Source organism: Mesoplodon densirostris, chromosome 17 (assembly GCF_025265405.1).
Source record: "Mesoplodon densirostris isolate mMesDen1 chromosome 17, mMesDen1 primary haplotype, whole genome shotgun sequence".
Taxonomy (NCBI): Eukaryota; Metazoa; Chordata; class Mammalia; order Artiodactyla; family Ziphiidae; genus Mesoplodon; species Mesoplodon densirostris.
Genome location: NC_082677.1, coordinates 48,644,360 through 48,661,858, shown reverse-complemented (window position 1 = coordinate 48,661,858; position 17,499 = coordinate 48,644,360). Strand labels below are relative to the sequence as shown.

Here is a 17,499-nt window from a genome sequence, read left to right as displayed (position 1 = left end):
ACACAACCCTGGAAAATGCCAACCAAGCAAGAGTTGGGTAGAAAATGAGAATGTCAGGTAATCTTGCCCCTCTCCTCACCTATCCCCTGCCCAGCCCTCCCCTCCTCTTTCGCTCCTCTGGCCCTCCTCCTGTCTAAAGCTGATTCTTCCACCACGTTGCAGGTCCTTGCTCTCCGACCTTTGCAAAACCTGTTGTATATCCCGTATTTTATTGTTTGGGCAGTTCCATTTACACAACTTTCCGATTTAGAAACCATAATGCATTCTCCTGCACCATCGAGATCCACTTGTTCACCAAATCCTATAAACTCAAAGGTAGAAATATCCCTTATATCCATCTCTCTTCCTTTTCCTCTCTGGCTGGAATTAAGTCTGGGCATTCATCTCCTTTACTAAGACTATTGCATTAGTCTCCCTGCCGTTGGTTTAATCTGTCATCTAACCACTTACTACCTTATGCTATATATATATATATTTTCTCACAAAATTCTCTCACTAGGGGCCAGTTTATGCGTCCTTATTAACGGACAAAATCTAGATTGTCCAGTGTGGCAGAAGGACCTTCCTCATTGTTCTCCAGCGCTCACCAGAAAGCTTGCCCTTTCATGACTGTGTCCTCACACGTGCTATTCTGTGTCCTCAGCTGTCTCTAGGCCAGACTGCAGAAGCTGCTGTGAAGACTGGTGGGATGTTGCTTTTATTTGGCTTGCTACTGAAGCAGCAGATGGTTCGTGCACAGGACACATGAGATGAAGGAAATACGTGAGAGGCGGGGCTCACAGAAATGCCTCTGAAGTTCTGAGATCACTGTGGGCTGCATGGAGTGAGGGGTCTGCCAGTCAGGGGAGGCCAGAGCCAGGGCTTGCTGCTTTCATACGGTCAGGTGGGGAATTTGATCGTGCCAGCCTCAAGGGTCCACCTGGCTGCTCTACGAAGAGATTGTGTATGTCTCTATCTGTTTTCGTATTCTCTTTCCGGCCGCTTCGTTGGATGGGAAGCAGGCCTGGATTCGCTTTGCTGTGACTTTAATCCCCTTCCCCTTCTCTGCTACTGTGTATTTTTTAGGATCCTGTTAGGAGACCACCTCCTAGGGAAGCCTTTTCTAACACCCTTTCTCAAGAATTGAGTCCTTTGGTGGTTTTGTTGTCAGTGCTCTTAGCACATCTTATTCATAGATCTCCAACAGTTCCTGCAAATCCCTTATCTTATTTATTTGTTCACACAACTTTCTACTCCAGTGGACTGTGAATCCTACAAGGTTAGGACCGTCCTTATTGTTGTTGAATCCACCAGTAGTTTCTAGGATAGCAGGGCTTGCTTGTTAAGTGTATTTTGAGTGATGGAGTGTGTTACTCAGAGCTTCAGGCAGTCATTTTCTAGGTGCTGGTTAATCTCTGATTACTGCATAACCGACACCAAGAGGAAAACTGTAAAACCTTCTGATTTCCAATCTCTTTTCAAAGTTTTGTTTCGTTTGTATTTTTTAGTATTCTCATTTTACCCTCATGTGTGTAGAATGAGTTTTCGAAACGGAGTCAGAGTAGAAAGTCTGGGAACACGCTGCATTTTTCCACCTTAAGAAGCTCTGTGACTAAGGCAACAGACTAGACTGGCTGAGAATGTCTTCATATTACACTGAAGCTGCCTAAGAATCTTATTTTGGCATCATTATTCTTAAGAGTGGGCCTATGCTGGAATCTTTGAAATCCTGTTTACTCTACTTTTATCTGTAAGCACCTTAAATGAATGGTGAGGCATCAGAACTGCAAGATAGAGGAAAAATTAAATGTACATTTCCTGTATAAAGGAGGGTGGCTCAAGCAGCTGACGTTAGAGTCAAACAAACAGTCAAATATTACAGGTCTAAGCAGTATTATGATTGATGTGGCTTGGCCGTTGTGAAAGACAAAATATTGCAAAACCACACATGCTGATTTATCTTCTCTGAGTGCAAAGAATACACAACGAGCATTTTCTGTTGCTTCTTTGTAGCAATTGCTATGAATTGATAAACAGTATAGAATAGAGTTCTGATGGGCCCTGGAGGGTTACACTGCAAGTTTAGATGCTCTGTGCTCCTCCCTCCCTCCCTCCCTTTGTCCCTCCCTCCCTTTCTTCCTTCCCTCCTTTGTAAAATATCCCAAGGCAGGTGGTTTAAACTTGTTTAACCAACCCTTGATTTTCTGGAACATATCATTTCTGCTTTCTCCAAAAGTGGTTTAAAAGGTGTGAAAAAAAATGGAAGTGACTACTATTCATAGACAAAGTGGAACTCCACAGATCCACAGATGCACACAACAGTATCCAGGGAAAGTATAACCAAAAAAACAAATCAAAACAAAACCCCCAAAAACCCAGGGTACCGAGACCCAGGATTTGTATGGGGTTAAGAGTGTAGAGTTTTCCAGAGAATTAAACTAGGTAATTTTTTTTAACATCTTTATTGGAGTATAATTGCTTTACAATGGTGTGTTAGTTTTTGCTATACAACAAAGTGAATCAGCTATATGTATACATATATCCCCACATACCCTCCCTCTTGCATCTCCCTCCCACCCTCCCTATCCCACCCCTCTAGGTGGTCACAAAGCACCGAGCTGATCTCCCTGTGCTATGCGGCTGCTTCCCACTAGCTATCTATTTTACATTTAGTAGTGTTTATATGTCCATGCCACTCTCTCACTTCGTCCCAGCTTACCCTTCCCCCTCTCCATCCTTACACATTCTGTGATTCTTATTCTAAAACGCTATAAAACACCTAAGTTTGGTATATAAATGTTTATAAGTGTTATCTTCATTATGGATTTTCACCTTAATATCACAAATTGGCTTTCTATGTTCCATCTCATAATTTTCTCTGGAAATTTAATTTTGCCTGATGGTCACACTAAGAATACTTTCTTTTTGGTTCCGTACGATTGATTTATCTTTAACCATTCCTTTACTTTTAACCTTTTAACACCACCTAGGATTTTTTTGTTGTTGTTGTGTCTAAACTAAAACAATTAAGTTATTCATAGTATCCTAAATTAACTTTTAGTTGCTCTGATTCCATGTGAGAATTTATAGGCTGTCTGGAAAAAGTGGTAGATTAAAAAAAAGTAAAACATTTAAAATTTTAGAAGTCGAATAAAGTTTTTAGTAATATTTATGGCTAGGAGAAATTGGTAGCCACATTTCAGTCACCATTGAAATGATCTCTTATTTCATCTAGAAACAGATAAGAAAATATGAAAGTTCAGTATATCCATTGGGGACCTTTTGCAACACAGTATTACCAAATAGCAAATAATAAACCTACGTGAAAGCTAAGCGGATGACTGACCCCTTCAGTGCCTTAAATAAATGAGAAACAAGAAAACAGAAATAAACATCTGCATAAGTGATTGAAATTGCTTTTGAATACATAGCAAGGCAAATGAAATGAAAATTCAAAGGCATTTAAACATGTAGTGCTTTTATTTTTATTTTTTTTATTATTATTTTTTTTTGCGGTACGCGGGCCTCTCACTGTTGTGGCCTCTCCTGTTGTGGAGCACAGGCTCAGGACGCGCAGGCTCAGCGGCCATGGCTCACGGGCCTAGCCGCTCCGCGGCATGTGGGATCTTCCCAGACCTGGGCACGAACCCGTGTCCCCTGCATCGGCAGGCAGACTCTCAACCACTGCGCCACCAGGGAAGCCCGTGCTTTTATTTTTAAGAATTAGAAATCTTTGTTTTTAATTATGTTATAAAAGAACAGATTGTGAGTAATTCATTTTTTGTACATGGAATGTTGTGAAATGATTTATAAGCCTTTTAAAAAGATGGTTATATAGTAAAACATAACTGAATGGTGACTGACTGCTTCGTGCTTGAACTCTCCTTGTAGTAATATCACATGAATAAAGTTTCTTTTTATTCCAGGTTCTTCATGCATTCAAATGCAGAAGTAGATTGAATCCTTTAAGTGGTAGCTTTTTCTTAAACCAGGCCATAGGGGAAGGGGATAAAGAGTCTTTTTATTTTTTAAATTTTAAAAAATTTATTTATTTTTGGCTGCATTGGGTCTTTGTTGCGGTGCGTGGGCTTTCTCTAGTTGCAGTGAGCGGGGGTGACTCTTGGTTGCGGTGCGCAGGCTTCTCATTGCGGTGGCTTCTCTTGTTAAGGAGCACGGGCTCTAGGAGCACGGGCTTCAGTAGTTGTAGCACACGGGCTCAGTAGTCGTGGCTCGTGGGCTCTAGAGCGCAGGATCAGTAGTTGTGGCACACGGGCTTAGCTGCTCTGTGGCATGTGGGGTCTTCTGGGAACAGGGCTCGAACCCATGTCCCCTGCATTGGCAGGCAGATTCTTAACCACTGTGCCACCAAGGAAGCCCTAAAGAGTCTTTTTAAAAAATGGTTTATGTGTGTGAGGGTTCTTTTTCCTCCACATCCTCTCCAACACTTGTTATTTCTTGTCTTTTTGGTAATAACCATTCTAACACGTGTGAGGTGATATCTCCCTGTGGTTTTGCATTTCCCTAATAATTAGTGAATTTGAGCACCTTTTCATGTGCCTGTTGGCCATCTGTGTTGGTGTGAATGTGAATTGGTGCCGCCACTATGGAAAACAGTATGGAGATTCCTCAAGAAATTAAGAATAGAACTACCAGGTGATCCGGCAATTCCACTTCTGGGTATTTATCTAAAGAGAATAAAAACACTAATTTGAAAAGATATGTGCACCCCCATGTTCATTGCAGCATTATTTATAATAGCCAAGATATGGTAACAGCCTAAGTGCCCATCGACAGATTAATGGATAAAGAAGCTGTGATATGTATACACACACAGAATGGAATATTTTTCAGCCACAAAAAAGATGAAATCTTGCCATTTATGACAACATGGATGGACCTTCAGGGTATTATGATAACTGAAAATAAGTTTGACAGAGAAAGACAAATACAGTATGATTTCACTCATGTGCAGAGTATAAAAAACAAAAACAAACACATAGATGCAGAAAACAGATTGGTGGTTACCAGAGGGGACGGGGGTGGGAGGGAGAGCAAAATGGGTAAAGGGGGTCAATTGTATGGTGACAGATGGAAACAAGAGTTTTGGTGGTGAGCACGCTGTAATGTATACAGAAGTTGAATTAAATGTTGCACCCATGAAACTTATTTAATGTCATAAAACAATGTTACCGCAATAAAAACAGAACAAAACAAAACATGGTTTATGAAGCATGGTAAATGGTTTTGAGTATCAGAGCTAGTTTGGATGAGGCCTTGGTACTTCATAGCTCCCCATGCAGGTTTTAGACTTTGATCTCAATTGTACAGTGGGTGAGAAAGCCACACTTTACACTGATGATTGTGCCACAGAGGAGGAGACCTGGCCTGAAGTCGGCTTGACAATGCCTGGAGGATGAGCTGTTAGTTGACCTCAAAGAAGCAACCAGGAGACCAGAATGCTAGATTCCAACTTCTTGACTGAGTCACTGGAAGAGCAAGGAAGAAACTACCTGGCAGTTCTCAAGCTGCTGGCCTAGTGGTGAGACCCAGCTGTTAGATAGCATGACTGCAGAACTTCTTTGTGTCACAAATCAGAAGCCAAATGATAATAAATAGAAGCCATAGAGAAAAGACCAGTAGCCTTCATAGAATTCCCCCAACATTATTTATTGGGCTCATTTCCCCCTAGAACTTTGGTTAAACACATGGTCACTTGTCCTTGCACTAAAAATGATCCAAAAGGATAAAGTAACTAAGATACCTATTAACACAAGGGATTTGTTAAACCTATTTTGTTGCTCCCTATATATTGCAGACAAAACTTCCAAAGAGATCTTTATCTGATAAACTACTTTAATTAAACAAAGACCTGAGATAACCAACAATGACCTACTGTATAGCACAGGGAACTCTATTCTGTGATACCTATATGAGAAAAGAATCTGATAAAGAATGAATATATGTATATGTATAACTGAATCACTTTGCTGTATACCTGAAACTAACACAACATTGTAAATCAACTATAATCCAATAAAATTTTTAAAAAAAGAAAAAAACAAATACCTGATTGACTGTCACTTAACTGTGACAGCATAGCACTGAGTGGGATTCAAAAATAGCATTTAAGTAACAGATCAGTATTATGCACATTAAAATGGTCTTATTTCATCCAGTTTTCAATTTTATGTATAATTAATTGAAGGTCTAACTTTGAGACATTATTTTCTCACTACCAGCTCTGTGGTCATCAAAATTCCATTATTAATATTTAGTCAGCATCAACAAAGTCTCACATTGCTGTTGGGCTTTTAATGTGTTACCATGAAAGCAAACGTTTATAGACCTGGATTTTGTTTCTTCTTGTAGGTTGATGAGGTAATGCTGACTCTGAAACAGGCTTTCAGCACTGCCGCTGCCCTGCAGAGTGCCAAGACCCAGATTAAGCTGTGCGAGGCCTGCCCTATGCACTCTTTGCATAAGCTCTGTGAAAGGATTGAAGGTACAGTATAAGTTGGCCTTGGCAAAGACGAGTTTGCTTGGCAGAGACAAGTTTGCTTTGGCACTGGGGAAGTGAGAAAGTTGCTACTCTCATTGAATGCTTCTTTGTTTTGAGGTGAACCAAGAGCCCCGAGAATCATTTCTCATATCCAGTCAAATTTGTGCTGTCAGTCTCTCCTAGGTGCTTGGCTTTTTTTCCTCTTTCTTTTTTCTTTTTTACTTTTTTTCCAAAGGCAGACTCAAGGGAGGAACTTGCATTTCCCACAGTTCCTAAGACTCTGCTATGTGCAAAGTGGGAACTGACCAAATATTTGTTTCATGAATGAAGAGAGGCAAAACCATCCCAGAATATCGAGTGTTTAAGTCTTTCTTTTTTTCCTTTCTTACTCGATGATGTGTTCTCTTTTTCCTGAAGGTTTAGAACAAGAATGAAACTTGCTTGGCTTTTCAGGGTTGTTTGAAAATCACACAGATAATAGACATGATGTCATAAAGCAAGTTTTTAAAAAAAATGTGTTTTGAGGAGGGGAAAGAGCATGAGGAAGAGGTGACCCTGACTCAGTTTCCCTTTCTTCTCCTTGTCTCTTACTAATAAAAATGGTTGAAAACTACTGTGCCAGAGAAGACACACAATTTGATAAACACTTGTTAAGCATCTAGCACGTGCCAGGCAGTGTGCTTGGCACTGGGGATGCGGAGATGGTTGAGATGTGGACCATGCCTTCAGGAAGCTTAGAGTCTAGAGTGGGAGACAGGCTTGTGAGCACGTAAATGCAATCAGTACGATAGGTGTTGGAGTCGATGGGGAGAGTGTGGACTCCAGAACAAAGCAGAGAATGGACTAGCCACTGCAGTGAAAATGGAGATATCTGTTCAGTAGGCAGGAGAATCATAGGCACATGGGAAAATTGATGATGAACAGCCGTATTTATTGAATATCCACTCAACTGTGTGAACAAGCACTATTTAAATGTAATATTCAAAAATTTTAAATTTATAACTATAATGTTACAGAATGCACCTTATTTTCAAATATACGTGTAAACATTACAAAAATGGAACATTCTTTGGTGTATGGTAAAGAGAATATTATACATCTGAGGAGGGAAGGCTGAGTGATTCAGGAAATGGTGTTGGATCAATTTGCTATCCAAAGAGACAAAGGTTCCTTCCACTTATCCTACTCAAAATACATTCTAGGTGGATCAAAGTCCTCAATGCAAACAAACAAAATGCTAAAATCATTCAAAGAAAATAAAAATGTTATTTTGTCCCTAAACAAGAAAGCCTTTATGAAGACACAGAAATGCAGAAACTACCAAAAGAAGACATTGACAGATTTGACTTCATAAAATCTTAATATTTTTACATAACAACAACTGCTTACTTGGAAGTTAAATGATCAGTAACAAATGAGGAGAGAGCAGATTGCTGTTCAGAATTTGTAAAGACTGTTATTATCTATAAGAAAAAGATAAAATCACCAGTAGGAAATTACACAAGTCATATTAAAAAACACTACTCTGAAAAAAAAATTATAGTTTTAGAGACCTTTGTAAAGAGAGAGAATACAGGGGCTTCCCTGGTGGCGCAATGCTTAAGAATCTGCCTGCCAGTGCAGGGGACATGGGTTCGAACCCTGTTCCCAGAAGATCCTACATGCCGTGGAGCAACTAAGCCCGTGTGCCGCAACTACTGAGCCTGCGCTCTAGAGCCCACGAGCCACAACTACTGAGCCCACGTGCCACAACTACTGAAGCCCACGTGCCTAGAACCCGTGCTCCGCAACAAGAGAAGCCACCTCAATGAGAGGCCTGCACACCGCAACAAAGATTAGCCCACGCTCTCTGCAACTAGAGAAAGCCTGCACGCAGCAATGAAGACCCAATGCAGCCAAAAATAAATAAATAAAATAAGTTAATTGAAAAAAAAAAAAGAAAGAATACATATTATACATCCAGAAGTAGTAGAGTCTCTTCCAAGATCATGAAGGGAGTGAAACTTAAGGTTCCCTAGCTTCAAGGTATGCATATATCTGAAGGGAGCAAATGAAGGGTTTATGTGAACTGGAAAAGATTCACACAGCCTTCTTTTCCTAAGGCTTTAGATAACACCTTCTGATATGATTGTTTTACCCTTGCCTTTGACATCGGGCAAAGAGAGCCATAAGATAGGGCAGTGTTCTGATAGTAAGAATGAAAGGAATAGCAATAATGCAGATACCCCCATAAGACTTACTGTGTCTCGGCACTGTTGTGTTTTCCATATATTAGCCCACTTAATCCATACTGAAATCCCACAAGATGGGTGGTGTTTTGAATCCTCATTTTACTGATGAGGAAACAGGCGCCGAGACACGTTGTGGGTAATGACTGCCACATCCTTATCGCTTAGGAGGGGCAGAACCAGGATTTGAACTTGTTCAATCGGTTTCCAAAGCAACTTGATGCTTCTCTCTGAAAGAATATCAGAAAGCCAGGATTTTCAGGACCAAGCTGTCTTGAAGCCTTGGCATCAGTGTTTCCCGAAGAGTTGTTTTCAACTGGGTAAGATAACAGTGTGAATTCTAAACTTGTGTTAGGCTTAAGTACAAAGTATAAAGCTGGAAAAAGGACCACATTCAGATTCAACACAAATTCATAGGAAGAGAAAGTGAGAAAGATATTTAGAGACATTTAGAAGTATCTAGATATTTGTATTTCATATTACTTACCCATGTCATTGACTCACCTGTCAATACCTTTGGCTGCATTAATAAGGAGTTCTTTCTCTACTGAAAAAAAAGAAAGGGAAAAGATACGTATGCTGATATTGAGTCCTAATCATCTATCCCTATGTCAAGGGAGCCTTGTCATTTAGACCAGGAAGAAAAGCACCAGCCATGTTGGGGGACCAAAGTGAATCCAGGAGACAGTGTCTAAGGGGACCATCTCTCAAGGACTGGTCCTCAGAATGTGAAACTAAAGTGATGTTGAGCGCTGTAGAGGTGGAGCAATTACCCTCAGTCTGGTTTTCCTACAATAACGTGCATGAGGGCTAAATAGTATACGTACCTCTCAGGATGGGTTAATTCACTCACCAGTGACTCTAAACTGGGGGTAAGAAGAAAGTCAAATCAGATTCAAGGCGGAGTAGGGGGCATGCATAATTTGCAGATAAGCTGTTTGCAATTCCTTCCCTGAAATAAAAGACTAAAGAAACTTCCTGGGCCATAGATTTAGTTACCTACTTAAAATAAGCACCCTCTTTACTTCTCTTTTTATTTATTTATTTTTATTTTTAAATTTTTTTTCTTTTTGTGGTATGCGGGCCTCTCACTGCTGTGAACTCTCCCGTTGCGGAGCGCAGGCTCTGGACGCGCAGGCTCAGCGGCCATGGCTCACGGGTCCAGCTGCTCCGTGGCATGTGGGATCCTCCCGGACCGGGGCACAAACCCGTGTCCCCTGCATCGGCAGGCGGACTCTCAACCCCTGCGCCACCAGGGAAGCCCTACTTCTCCTCTTTTTAATCTTTTATCCTCCTACACATGCTAATAACATGCTGGAATATTAAACAACATAAAACAAAACAAAAACAATCATGTGAATCAGTTTCTTAATATATTGCCTAAGGAGCCTCTTAAGGAGGCTTTGCCAGCAAATAATAAATTGTGGTAGTGAGTGGCATCACACCATCAAAATGAATTTTAGTGTTTCTGTACGTGGTCACAGAGATGTTCACAGCATTTTATTGTACATTGCGCAAGGAAAGGTAGAGCTGAGAAGTTTTCAGAAGTTTTTCTTCTTTCTGCACAGTGGTTTAAAACAGGTCCAGTGGTGGCACTCTACATGTTCTAACCATCATGAAACGAATTCTCGTTCTTTTTAAACAATGCATATTTTGAGGTGAATCTCTCCTAGGGATTTTAAAGTGCAGTCTACCTATAACAGTCATTAAATATTATACGTGGCTAGATATCCTCTTTCTAATCAAAGTACGGTAACAATAGTATAAGTGGTCCCTAACTATGTAAAGGAGATCTGTTCCTTAAACATGGATGGTCTGGTGAATCATTGTAAATATGAATTACATTTCCCTTTTAAAAAAATTTATAAAAACAAAAATGTTTTCATGGAAAAAATTTTTGCCCAAGGACTTAATATAAATTATATGCAGAAATTCACTAGATATATAAATAATATGGTATAAAGAGGTAAACAATTTCTTGGGAAAATAGTAACACTAAAAAATGTCGCAAAAAGTAATGATGCCCTAGAAGTTTTATTACCAAGACGTGTATAAGGGGGAGAGCTTCCTGTGTAAGCTCTAGCTCTACTTTTTAATATTAGTAGCTATTCTTTCTTTCTTAAATGTCAAGTTTTAAGCTTAGAGATTTTGGCCAAGGCTAGTATTCACCTATGAGTTTCTAGGGTGGCTAAGTTTGTTAGTATATTCAATGGTATCTGGTTATGCTGTTGATTTGGTATCCTGTAGACATTTTTTGTTAATAAGTCTGACTTCAAGATCACTGACAAGGGCCATTGATTTTGGTGAGGAGATTTTGCATTTTGCTTTAATCATTTTATTGCAGTGTTCCAAGGTCTATCGTAGGCAGGAACACATCTCCTTGAAAAGATTTAACTTCAGAGCCTGCTGGTGAAGGGACAAGCTGCAGCGCATTTTATATATACATATATATATATACACACACATACATATATATATATATATATATATATATATATAAATATATATATACACATACACATTTTGATCTCTGTGGCTAGAATCTGTTTAACACCAATCCCCATCATTTCCCTTAGGTCTCTACCCGCCAAGAGCCAAGCTGGTAATACAGAGGCATCTCTCGTCCCTGACAGATAATGAGCAAGCTGACATCTTTGAACGAGTTCAGGTAACATTATTTATAGTCCTCACAAGTCAGGTATAAGGAATGAGAATTGGACCCTGTTTCTGTGAGTTCCTTTTTCCATTTCTCTATCTGACGTTAAAGATAGATATACTACTGTACTATTGAATAGTTACTACAATGCCACTGTTACTTTTGTTTCTAAGAGCAGCTAAATGCTTAGCTTTACTTACGTTTGTCTGCCAGACAGATAAAACGAAATGAGGATAAAGTAAAACAATAAAAGCTGTGCTGCCATAATGTGCTCTCCGTCTGTCTGTTCAACAGAAAATGAAGGCAGTCAATGACCAGGAGGAAAACGAACTTGTGATTTTACATCTGAGGCAGCTGTGTGAAGCCAAGCAGAGGACACACATACATATTGGGGAAGGCCCATCGGTGAGAAGTTTTCTAGTTGACCTATTTTTGTTTTTTTCATATATTCAGTGAAAATATCACAGAAGATGTAAAAGGAGTTTCTTTCCTTTGTCCTCTCATCTTTAGGGCTAAGCCCTAATAGTCTTTTTTTCCCCCCAGCATTTTAGAAGTTTTATAGGAAATTGTAGCAAACATTGGCACATTGAGGTAAAATAGTAATGATTTTAAAATGTAAAAAAAATTGTGAGTTTTGGTAGAAAACCAGTAATAATAAATGCTCATGATTTAGAATGAACATACATTTTTAGTAATATTAATCCATTATTTTTTTTTCAAATTCATATGAACATCTTATTTCATTAAAAACTTACATAGCCTTGAGTGGTAAAGAGCAAACATGCAAAGAAACAGTAATGTCATGGAAACGGCTACCCTGGCTGCAAACTAAAGGATGATATTTTTGTGCACTTGGTTTAGAATGTGTTCCCAGCTGCATGTAGGTAAAGCAAGACCACTGGCAACAACATCTAAAGAAATCATGATATATTTACCTCTTGATAACACTAATTCAGGTTATGTCTTAATCGCACTCTATTCAGAACAAACCACATATTGTGTGATAAGTGATTCCTTAATTATTTATTGTACAAGCACTTCTAGAGGACCTTCTGTGAATCAAGCTATGTGATAATGGTGACAAAAAAGACATGAATAATGATGTAGCCTACAGAGAAGAGCTCAAATAATCCAAAAGGGAATGCAAACATAAATAGATACATATAATAGAGGCAACAAGATGGCTTTTTAAAATTCCTATTAGTTTTATTTTATTTTATTTTTTTATATCTTTATTGGAGTATAATTGCTTTACAATGTTGTGTTAGTTTCTGCTGTACAACAAAGTGAATCATATATGTATACATATATCCCCATATCCCCTCCCTCTTGAGCCTCCCTCCCACCCTCCCTATCCCACACCTCTAGGTCGTCACAAAGCATCCAGCTCATCTCCCTGTGCTATGCAGAAGCTTCCCATTAGCCATCCATTGTACATTTGATAGTGTATATATGTCACTGCTACTCTCTCACTTCATCCCAGCTTCCCCTTCCCCGCCACGTCCTCAAGTCCATTCTCTACGTCTGCATCTTTATTCCTGCCCTGCCACTAGGTTCATCAGTACTGTTTTTTTAGATTCCATATATGTGCATTAGCTTACTATTTTTCTCTTTCTGACCTACTTCACTGTGTATGACAGACTCTAGGTCCATCCACTTCATTACAAATAACTCAATTTCATTCATTTTTGTGGCTGAGTAATATTCCACTGTTTATATGTGCCACATCTTCTTTATCCATTCATCTGTCAATGGACACTTAGGTTGCTTCCATGTCCCGGCTATTGTAAATAGTGCGGCAATGAACATTGTAGTACATGTATAACAATATGGCTTTTTAAAAGAATGTTCGGTGAACACAGAAGTAGCTGCATGTTTGCTTTGGAGCTGGAGTGAAGAGTAAGGATAGAGGAAAGAATGAAAGAATTCAAGAGGAAGAGATTTTTGTGGGGGGTGGAGCTGGAGTTTTAGGGGAGATAAAGTTTTCTAATCAGAACAGTTGAAGAATTGTGTTCTTCTTTTAACATCTTTATTGGAGTATAATTGCTTTACAATGGTGTGTTAGTTTCTGCTTTATAATAAAGTAAATCAGCTATACATATACACATATCCCCATATCTCTTCCCTCTTGCGTCTCCCTCCCTCCCACCCTCCCTATCCCACCCCTTTAGGTGGTCACAAAGCACCGAGCTGATCTCCCTGTGCTATGAGGCTGCTTCCCACTAGCTATCGATTTTACATTTGGTAGTGTATATATGTCCATGCCACTCTCTCCCTTCTCCCCAGCTTACCCTTCCCCCTCCCCGTGTCCTCAAGTCCATTCTCTACATCTGTGTCTTTATTCCTGTCCTGCCCCAGGTTCTTCAGAACCATTTTTTTTGAGTCCATATATATGTGTTAGCATACGGTATTTGTTTTTCTCTTTCTGACTTACTTCACTCTGTATGACAGACTCTAGGTCCATCCACCTCACTACAAATAACTCAATTTCATTTCTTTTTATGGCTGTATATATGTGCCACATCTTCTTTATCCATTCATCTGTCGATGGACACTTAGGTTGCTTCCATGTCCTGGCTATTGTAAATAGAGCTGCAATGAACATTGTGGTACATGACTCTTTTTGAATTATGTTTGTCTCCAGGTATATGCCCAGTAGTGGGATTGCTGGGTTGTATGGTAGTTCTATTTTTAGTTTTTTAAGAAACCTCCATAGTGGGTGTATCATTTTACATTCCAAAGGAATTGTGTTTTAAGAGAGGAACATTAAGTGCAAAGTTAAGTGGTAACTTTGTAACCATGAGTGGACATACTGCATGGAGGCCCTCCAAGGACATACTGGTTTTTTTTAGGGTTTGCATGGGAATTATGGGGAAATAAGCCTGGAAGGCTAGGCAGCAGCGGGATGATGAATAGCCTTAAATGCTAGATCAGACTTTGTCACTAAAGGACTTCAGGTTAGAGCATGAGAGGATCAGATGTGTGGCTGGTTGGGTAAGGGGGTTGACAGTGTTAGGACTGAAGTCACATTCTCAAATTAGGAGACCTTGGTAATAGAATCCGTGAGAAGTGATTCATTTATGAAGTGCATACTATGTACTAGGCAACAGAGATGAATAATGACAGCTCTAACTGTAAGAAGAAACCAACATGCAATCAAGTGAATTAAAATATGGGAATACGGTGTGATTGGCACAGAGATATAAGTATGTACCAGACAAGAGATAACACTGGGACATAAATAGATTGAATGATTCTGTCTTGAAAAATGTATTCTGTCTCAGAGAGGGGGTAAACTGGAGCCCTGGAGATGTGAGGGAGGGACTGAGTCAAGAGCAATTTGGGAGGCATGATCCTTAGGACTTAGTGACTGATTGGATAGATATGTTTAGGAAGAGAGAGGGGCTTGCTGGGAGAGACTTCAAGGTTTCAGATTTGGAGGAATTAGATGTAATAGATAGGAAATACAGAAAGAAGGCAAGAGCGGGGCGAAAGATGGAAATAAGAAATAAGAATTCCATTTTGGAAGTGTGAGATTTAATTAGAAGAATGGATTTGGTGCTCATAGAATTTGAGCTGACATTATAAATGTGAAAGACTATGAGCTTTGTCACAGATTTGAAGTCGAAGGAGGGTGTTCTGAGGAGCACCCACATTTCAGGCAATGAGTGAATTAAAATGGAGCCAGTGATAAAGACTGAAAGGGAATAATGAAGTAGAAAGATTTATTATGGTGAATGACCAAGGTAGGAGAAGAGTTCAAGCAAGAAGATCAACAATGTCCAATGACATAGGAAGGTCAAGAAACATAAAGACTAAAATCTGTTCATGGCTTTGATTAAATCAGTCGTTGGTGGTGATAGTCTTGTTGACCAGAGGCCGAAGGCAGTCGGTGAGGAGTGGTATGCATTTTCTATATGATGGAGGGCGATCAAGATCACAGAGGAGATTTTAACAAATTGTGTATGTTTTCCTGTCAGTATACTTAAGTTCCTCCCTGCCTCTCTCTCTTTCCCTCCCTTGCTCCCTCTTTTCCTTTCTTCCTTCCGTTTATTCACCTGGTATTCACTGAGTAGCTGCTGTGTCAGGCACTGTGCTAAGTGCCAATACGATTTCCCTATTTTCATTGTGTCATTCATCTCAAAGCCTTAGAATGATGAGTCAACCCAGTCCTTATACGCAGCCCGAACCCATTCCAGCCCACGTCTCTATCTATTGTTTTCTTTCCTTTTTGATTGTGATCATGTTTCTTTTATCAGTAACTCCTTAGATGACCACGTGGAGCCAGCTCCAGTATGGACCTCTATTGCCTCCTGCGTAGACTGTCCTGAAGCCTTCCAACTGATCTTCCAGTCTCTGATTTCCCAGTCCTTTAGGTGATTTTTGAACAGTCCTTTCACATAAATCTTCCCAAAACATTACTTTCACAGTGATGCCCCTCTGCTTGTAAATTGCGATCAGTGATTCTTCCTAAGTATCCAGCACTTAAGACCATGCAAGGTTTTATCTCCAGCTTCACTTTCCCACTTTCCACTACTTCCCTCTGTTTTAGTCAAACACCTGTACTGACACCCTGTCCCGTGCACATCCCAGCCTTTATGATTTTGCCAGCACCATCCCCAGTGTTGGGAAAGTCTTCACCTCCTTTTTTCTGCCTGTCTGAATCCCATGTATCCTTTTCTTCGTGACCATTGAGACCCATAACTCATGGTTCCATATTTGATACTTATGCGTTGCTTTGTGTCACTGCTACGAGAACGTATTTCCTCCCCAAGCAAAGGATGAGTTTTCTCTCTTGAAAGCTTCCTGGCACTAAGAACCATGTAATATACATAGTAGCTTTTTATCTCTATATAAGATAAAATATTTAGAGAACCTCATGTAGTGGACACATTGTAGATTCTCATACAGTTCAGTACTATCATTGAATACTTGTCGATTGAAAAGATAAACGACCCACTCACAAATGAAAATGGAATTATAACAAAGGCATTAGCAGAATCCAGCTTTACTGGAAGATGCTCTGTTCTTTGAAACCAATTTTTTGTGTTTTCCTTGGTAATTTGGATATAAAGTATGTAACTTGGAAAGGGATGGTTATAGTTGTTAATCAAAATAACAGCAGTAACAATGGACATCTCAAGTTTAGTTTCTGTTAAATGCAGCAGGAATATATTAGCAGAAAGGAAAGACATAAAGGAAAGATCTTATTTCTGTCTTTTTTATTACTTACAATATTAAAAATTAATCTCTTTTGCTTATAATCTGTGTGTTCACGATGTGGAACCTAAATTATTACTTCTTAATAGAGCTACAGAAGCATTCTCATGCTTTTTAATGGCTTAGCCGTAAGCCTGTCTTTAAAGCTTCATTTAACCTTGAATATTTCCAACCTAAAATGTATGTTTTTTTTTCCCATAGACTATTTCAAATAGTACAATCCCAGAAAATGCGACGAGCAGTGGAAGGTTCAAACTTGACATTCTGAAAAATAAAGCTAAGAGATCCTTAACGAGCTCCCTGGAAAATATCTTCTCAAGGGTAAGATTAAACTGAGGCTCTTTAAGGTATTATGTCTGTGTTTTCTAACTGCTTCATTCTCAACTGGCTCACCGAACATTTCCTTTAAAAAAAAATTAAGATAACTTTAAGTTAGTTAACAGTTATTTAAAATAATCTCTCAAAAAATGTCTCATTTTCAGATCTAGATTTATTCTGGTGCCTATGATATCTGAATTTCAGCAGTTGAGATATACGTATAGAAAAGGGGAAATAATAGAATATTGATGGCCAGTGCTTTAAGAACTTTTTATCATTTGCCACATAAAGTTATAAAGAAACCCTTCCTTCACTTATTCCTAGGAGCTGATAGGGAATGCTGAAAATAGTTAAGTATAAGTTAACAGAAATGCGTGTATTCCATTCAGTGAATTTATATATTCTGTTTAAAAATAAGCAAAATTATTTCTCTTCCTCTTCATTTTCCTCTTCGTGAGCTATTCACTCCTAACGCTATTAGACGAGACACAGTGATGTAGATGTCTTGGGTCTGTAAGGCAGGGAAGCCACAGTGGCTCAGCACAGGTGGACAGAGCCTGTATGGGTGCTCTGTATGGGGGTGACCCAGTACAGCATGT

General features: G+C 39.4%; 1 protein-coding gene across 3 annotated transcripts in view; it reads left to right on the top strand.

Annotated features, from left to right (window-relative positions):
• TBC1D4 (TBC1 domain family member 4) overlaps nt 1-17,499 on the top strand; it is a 222,589-nt gene that overhangs the window by 142,993 nt on the left and 62,097 nt on the right. For all 3 annotated transcript variants that reach the window (XM_060079856.1, XM_060079857.1, XM_060079859.1), the window contains exons 5-8: nt 6,349-6,481; nt 11,283-11,374; nt 11,657-11,767; nt 16,784-16,903. In XM_060079856.1, coding sequence (XP_059935839.1) covers nt 6,349-6,481; nt 11,283-11,374; nt 11,657-11,767; nt 16,784-16,903 — 456 coding nt within the window. The remainder of the gene's footprint in view (nt 1-6,348; nt 6,482-11,282; nt 11,375-11,656; nt 11,768-16,783; nt 16,904-17,499) is intronic.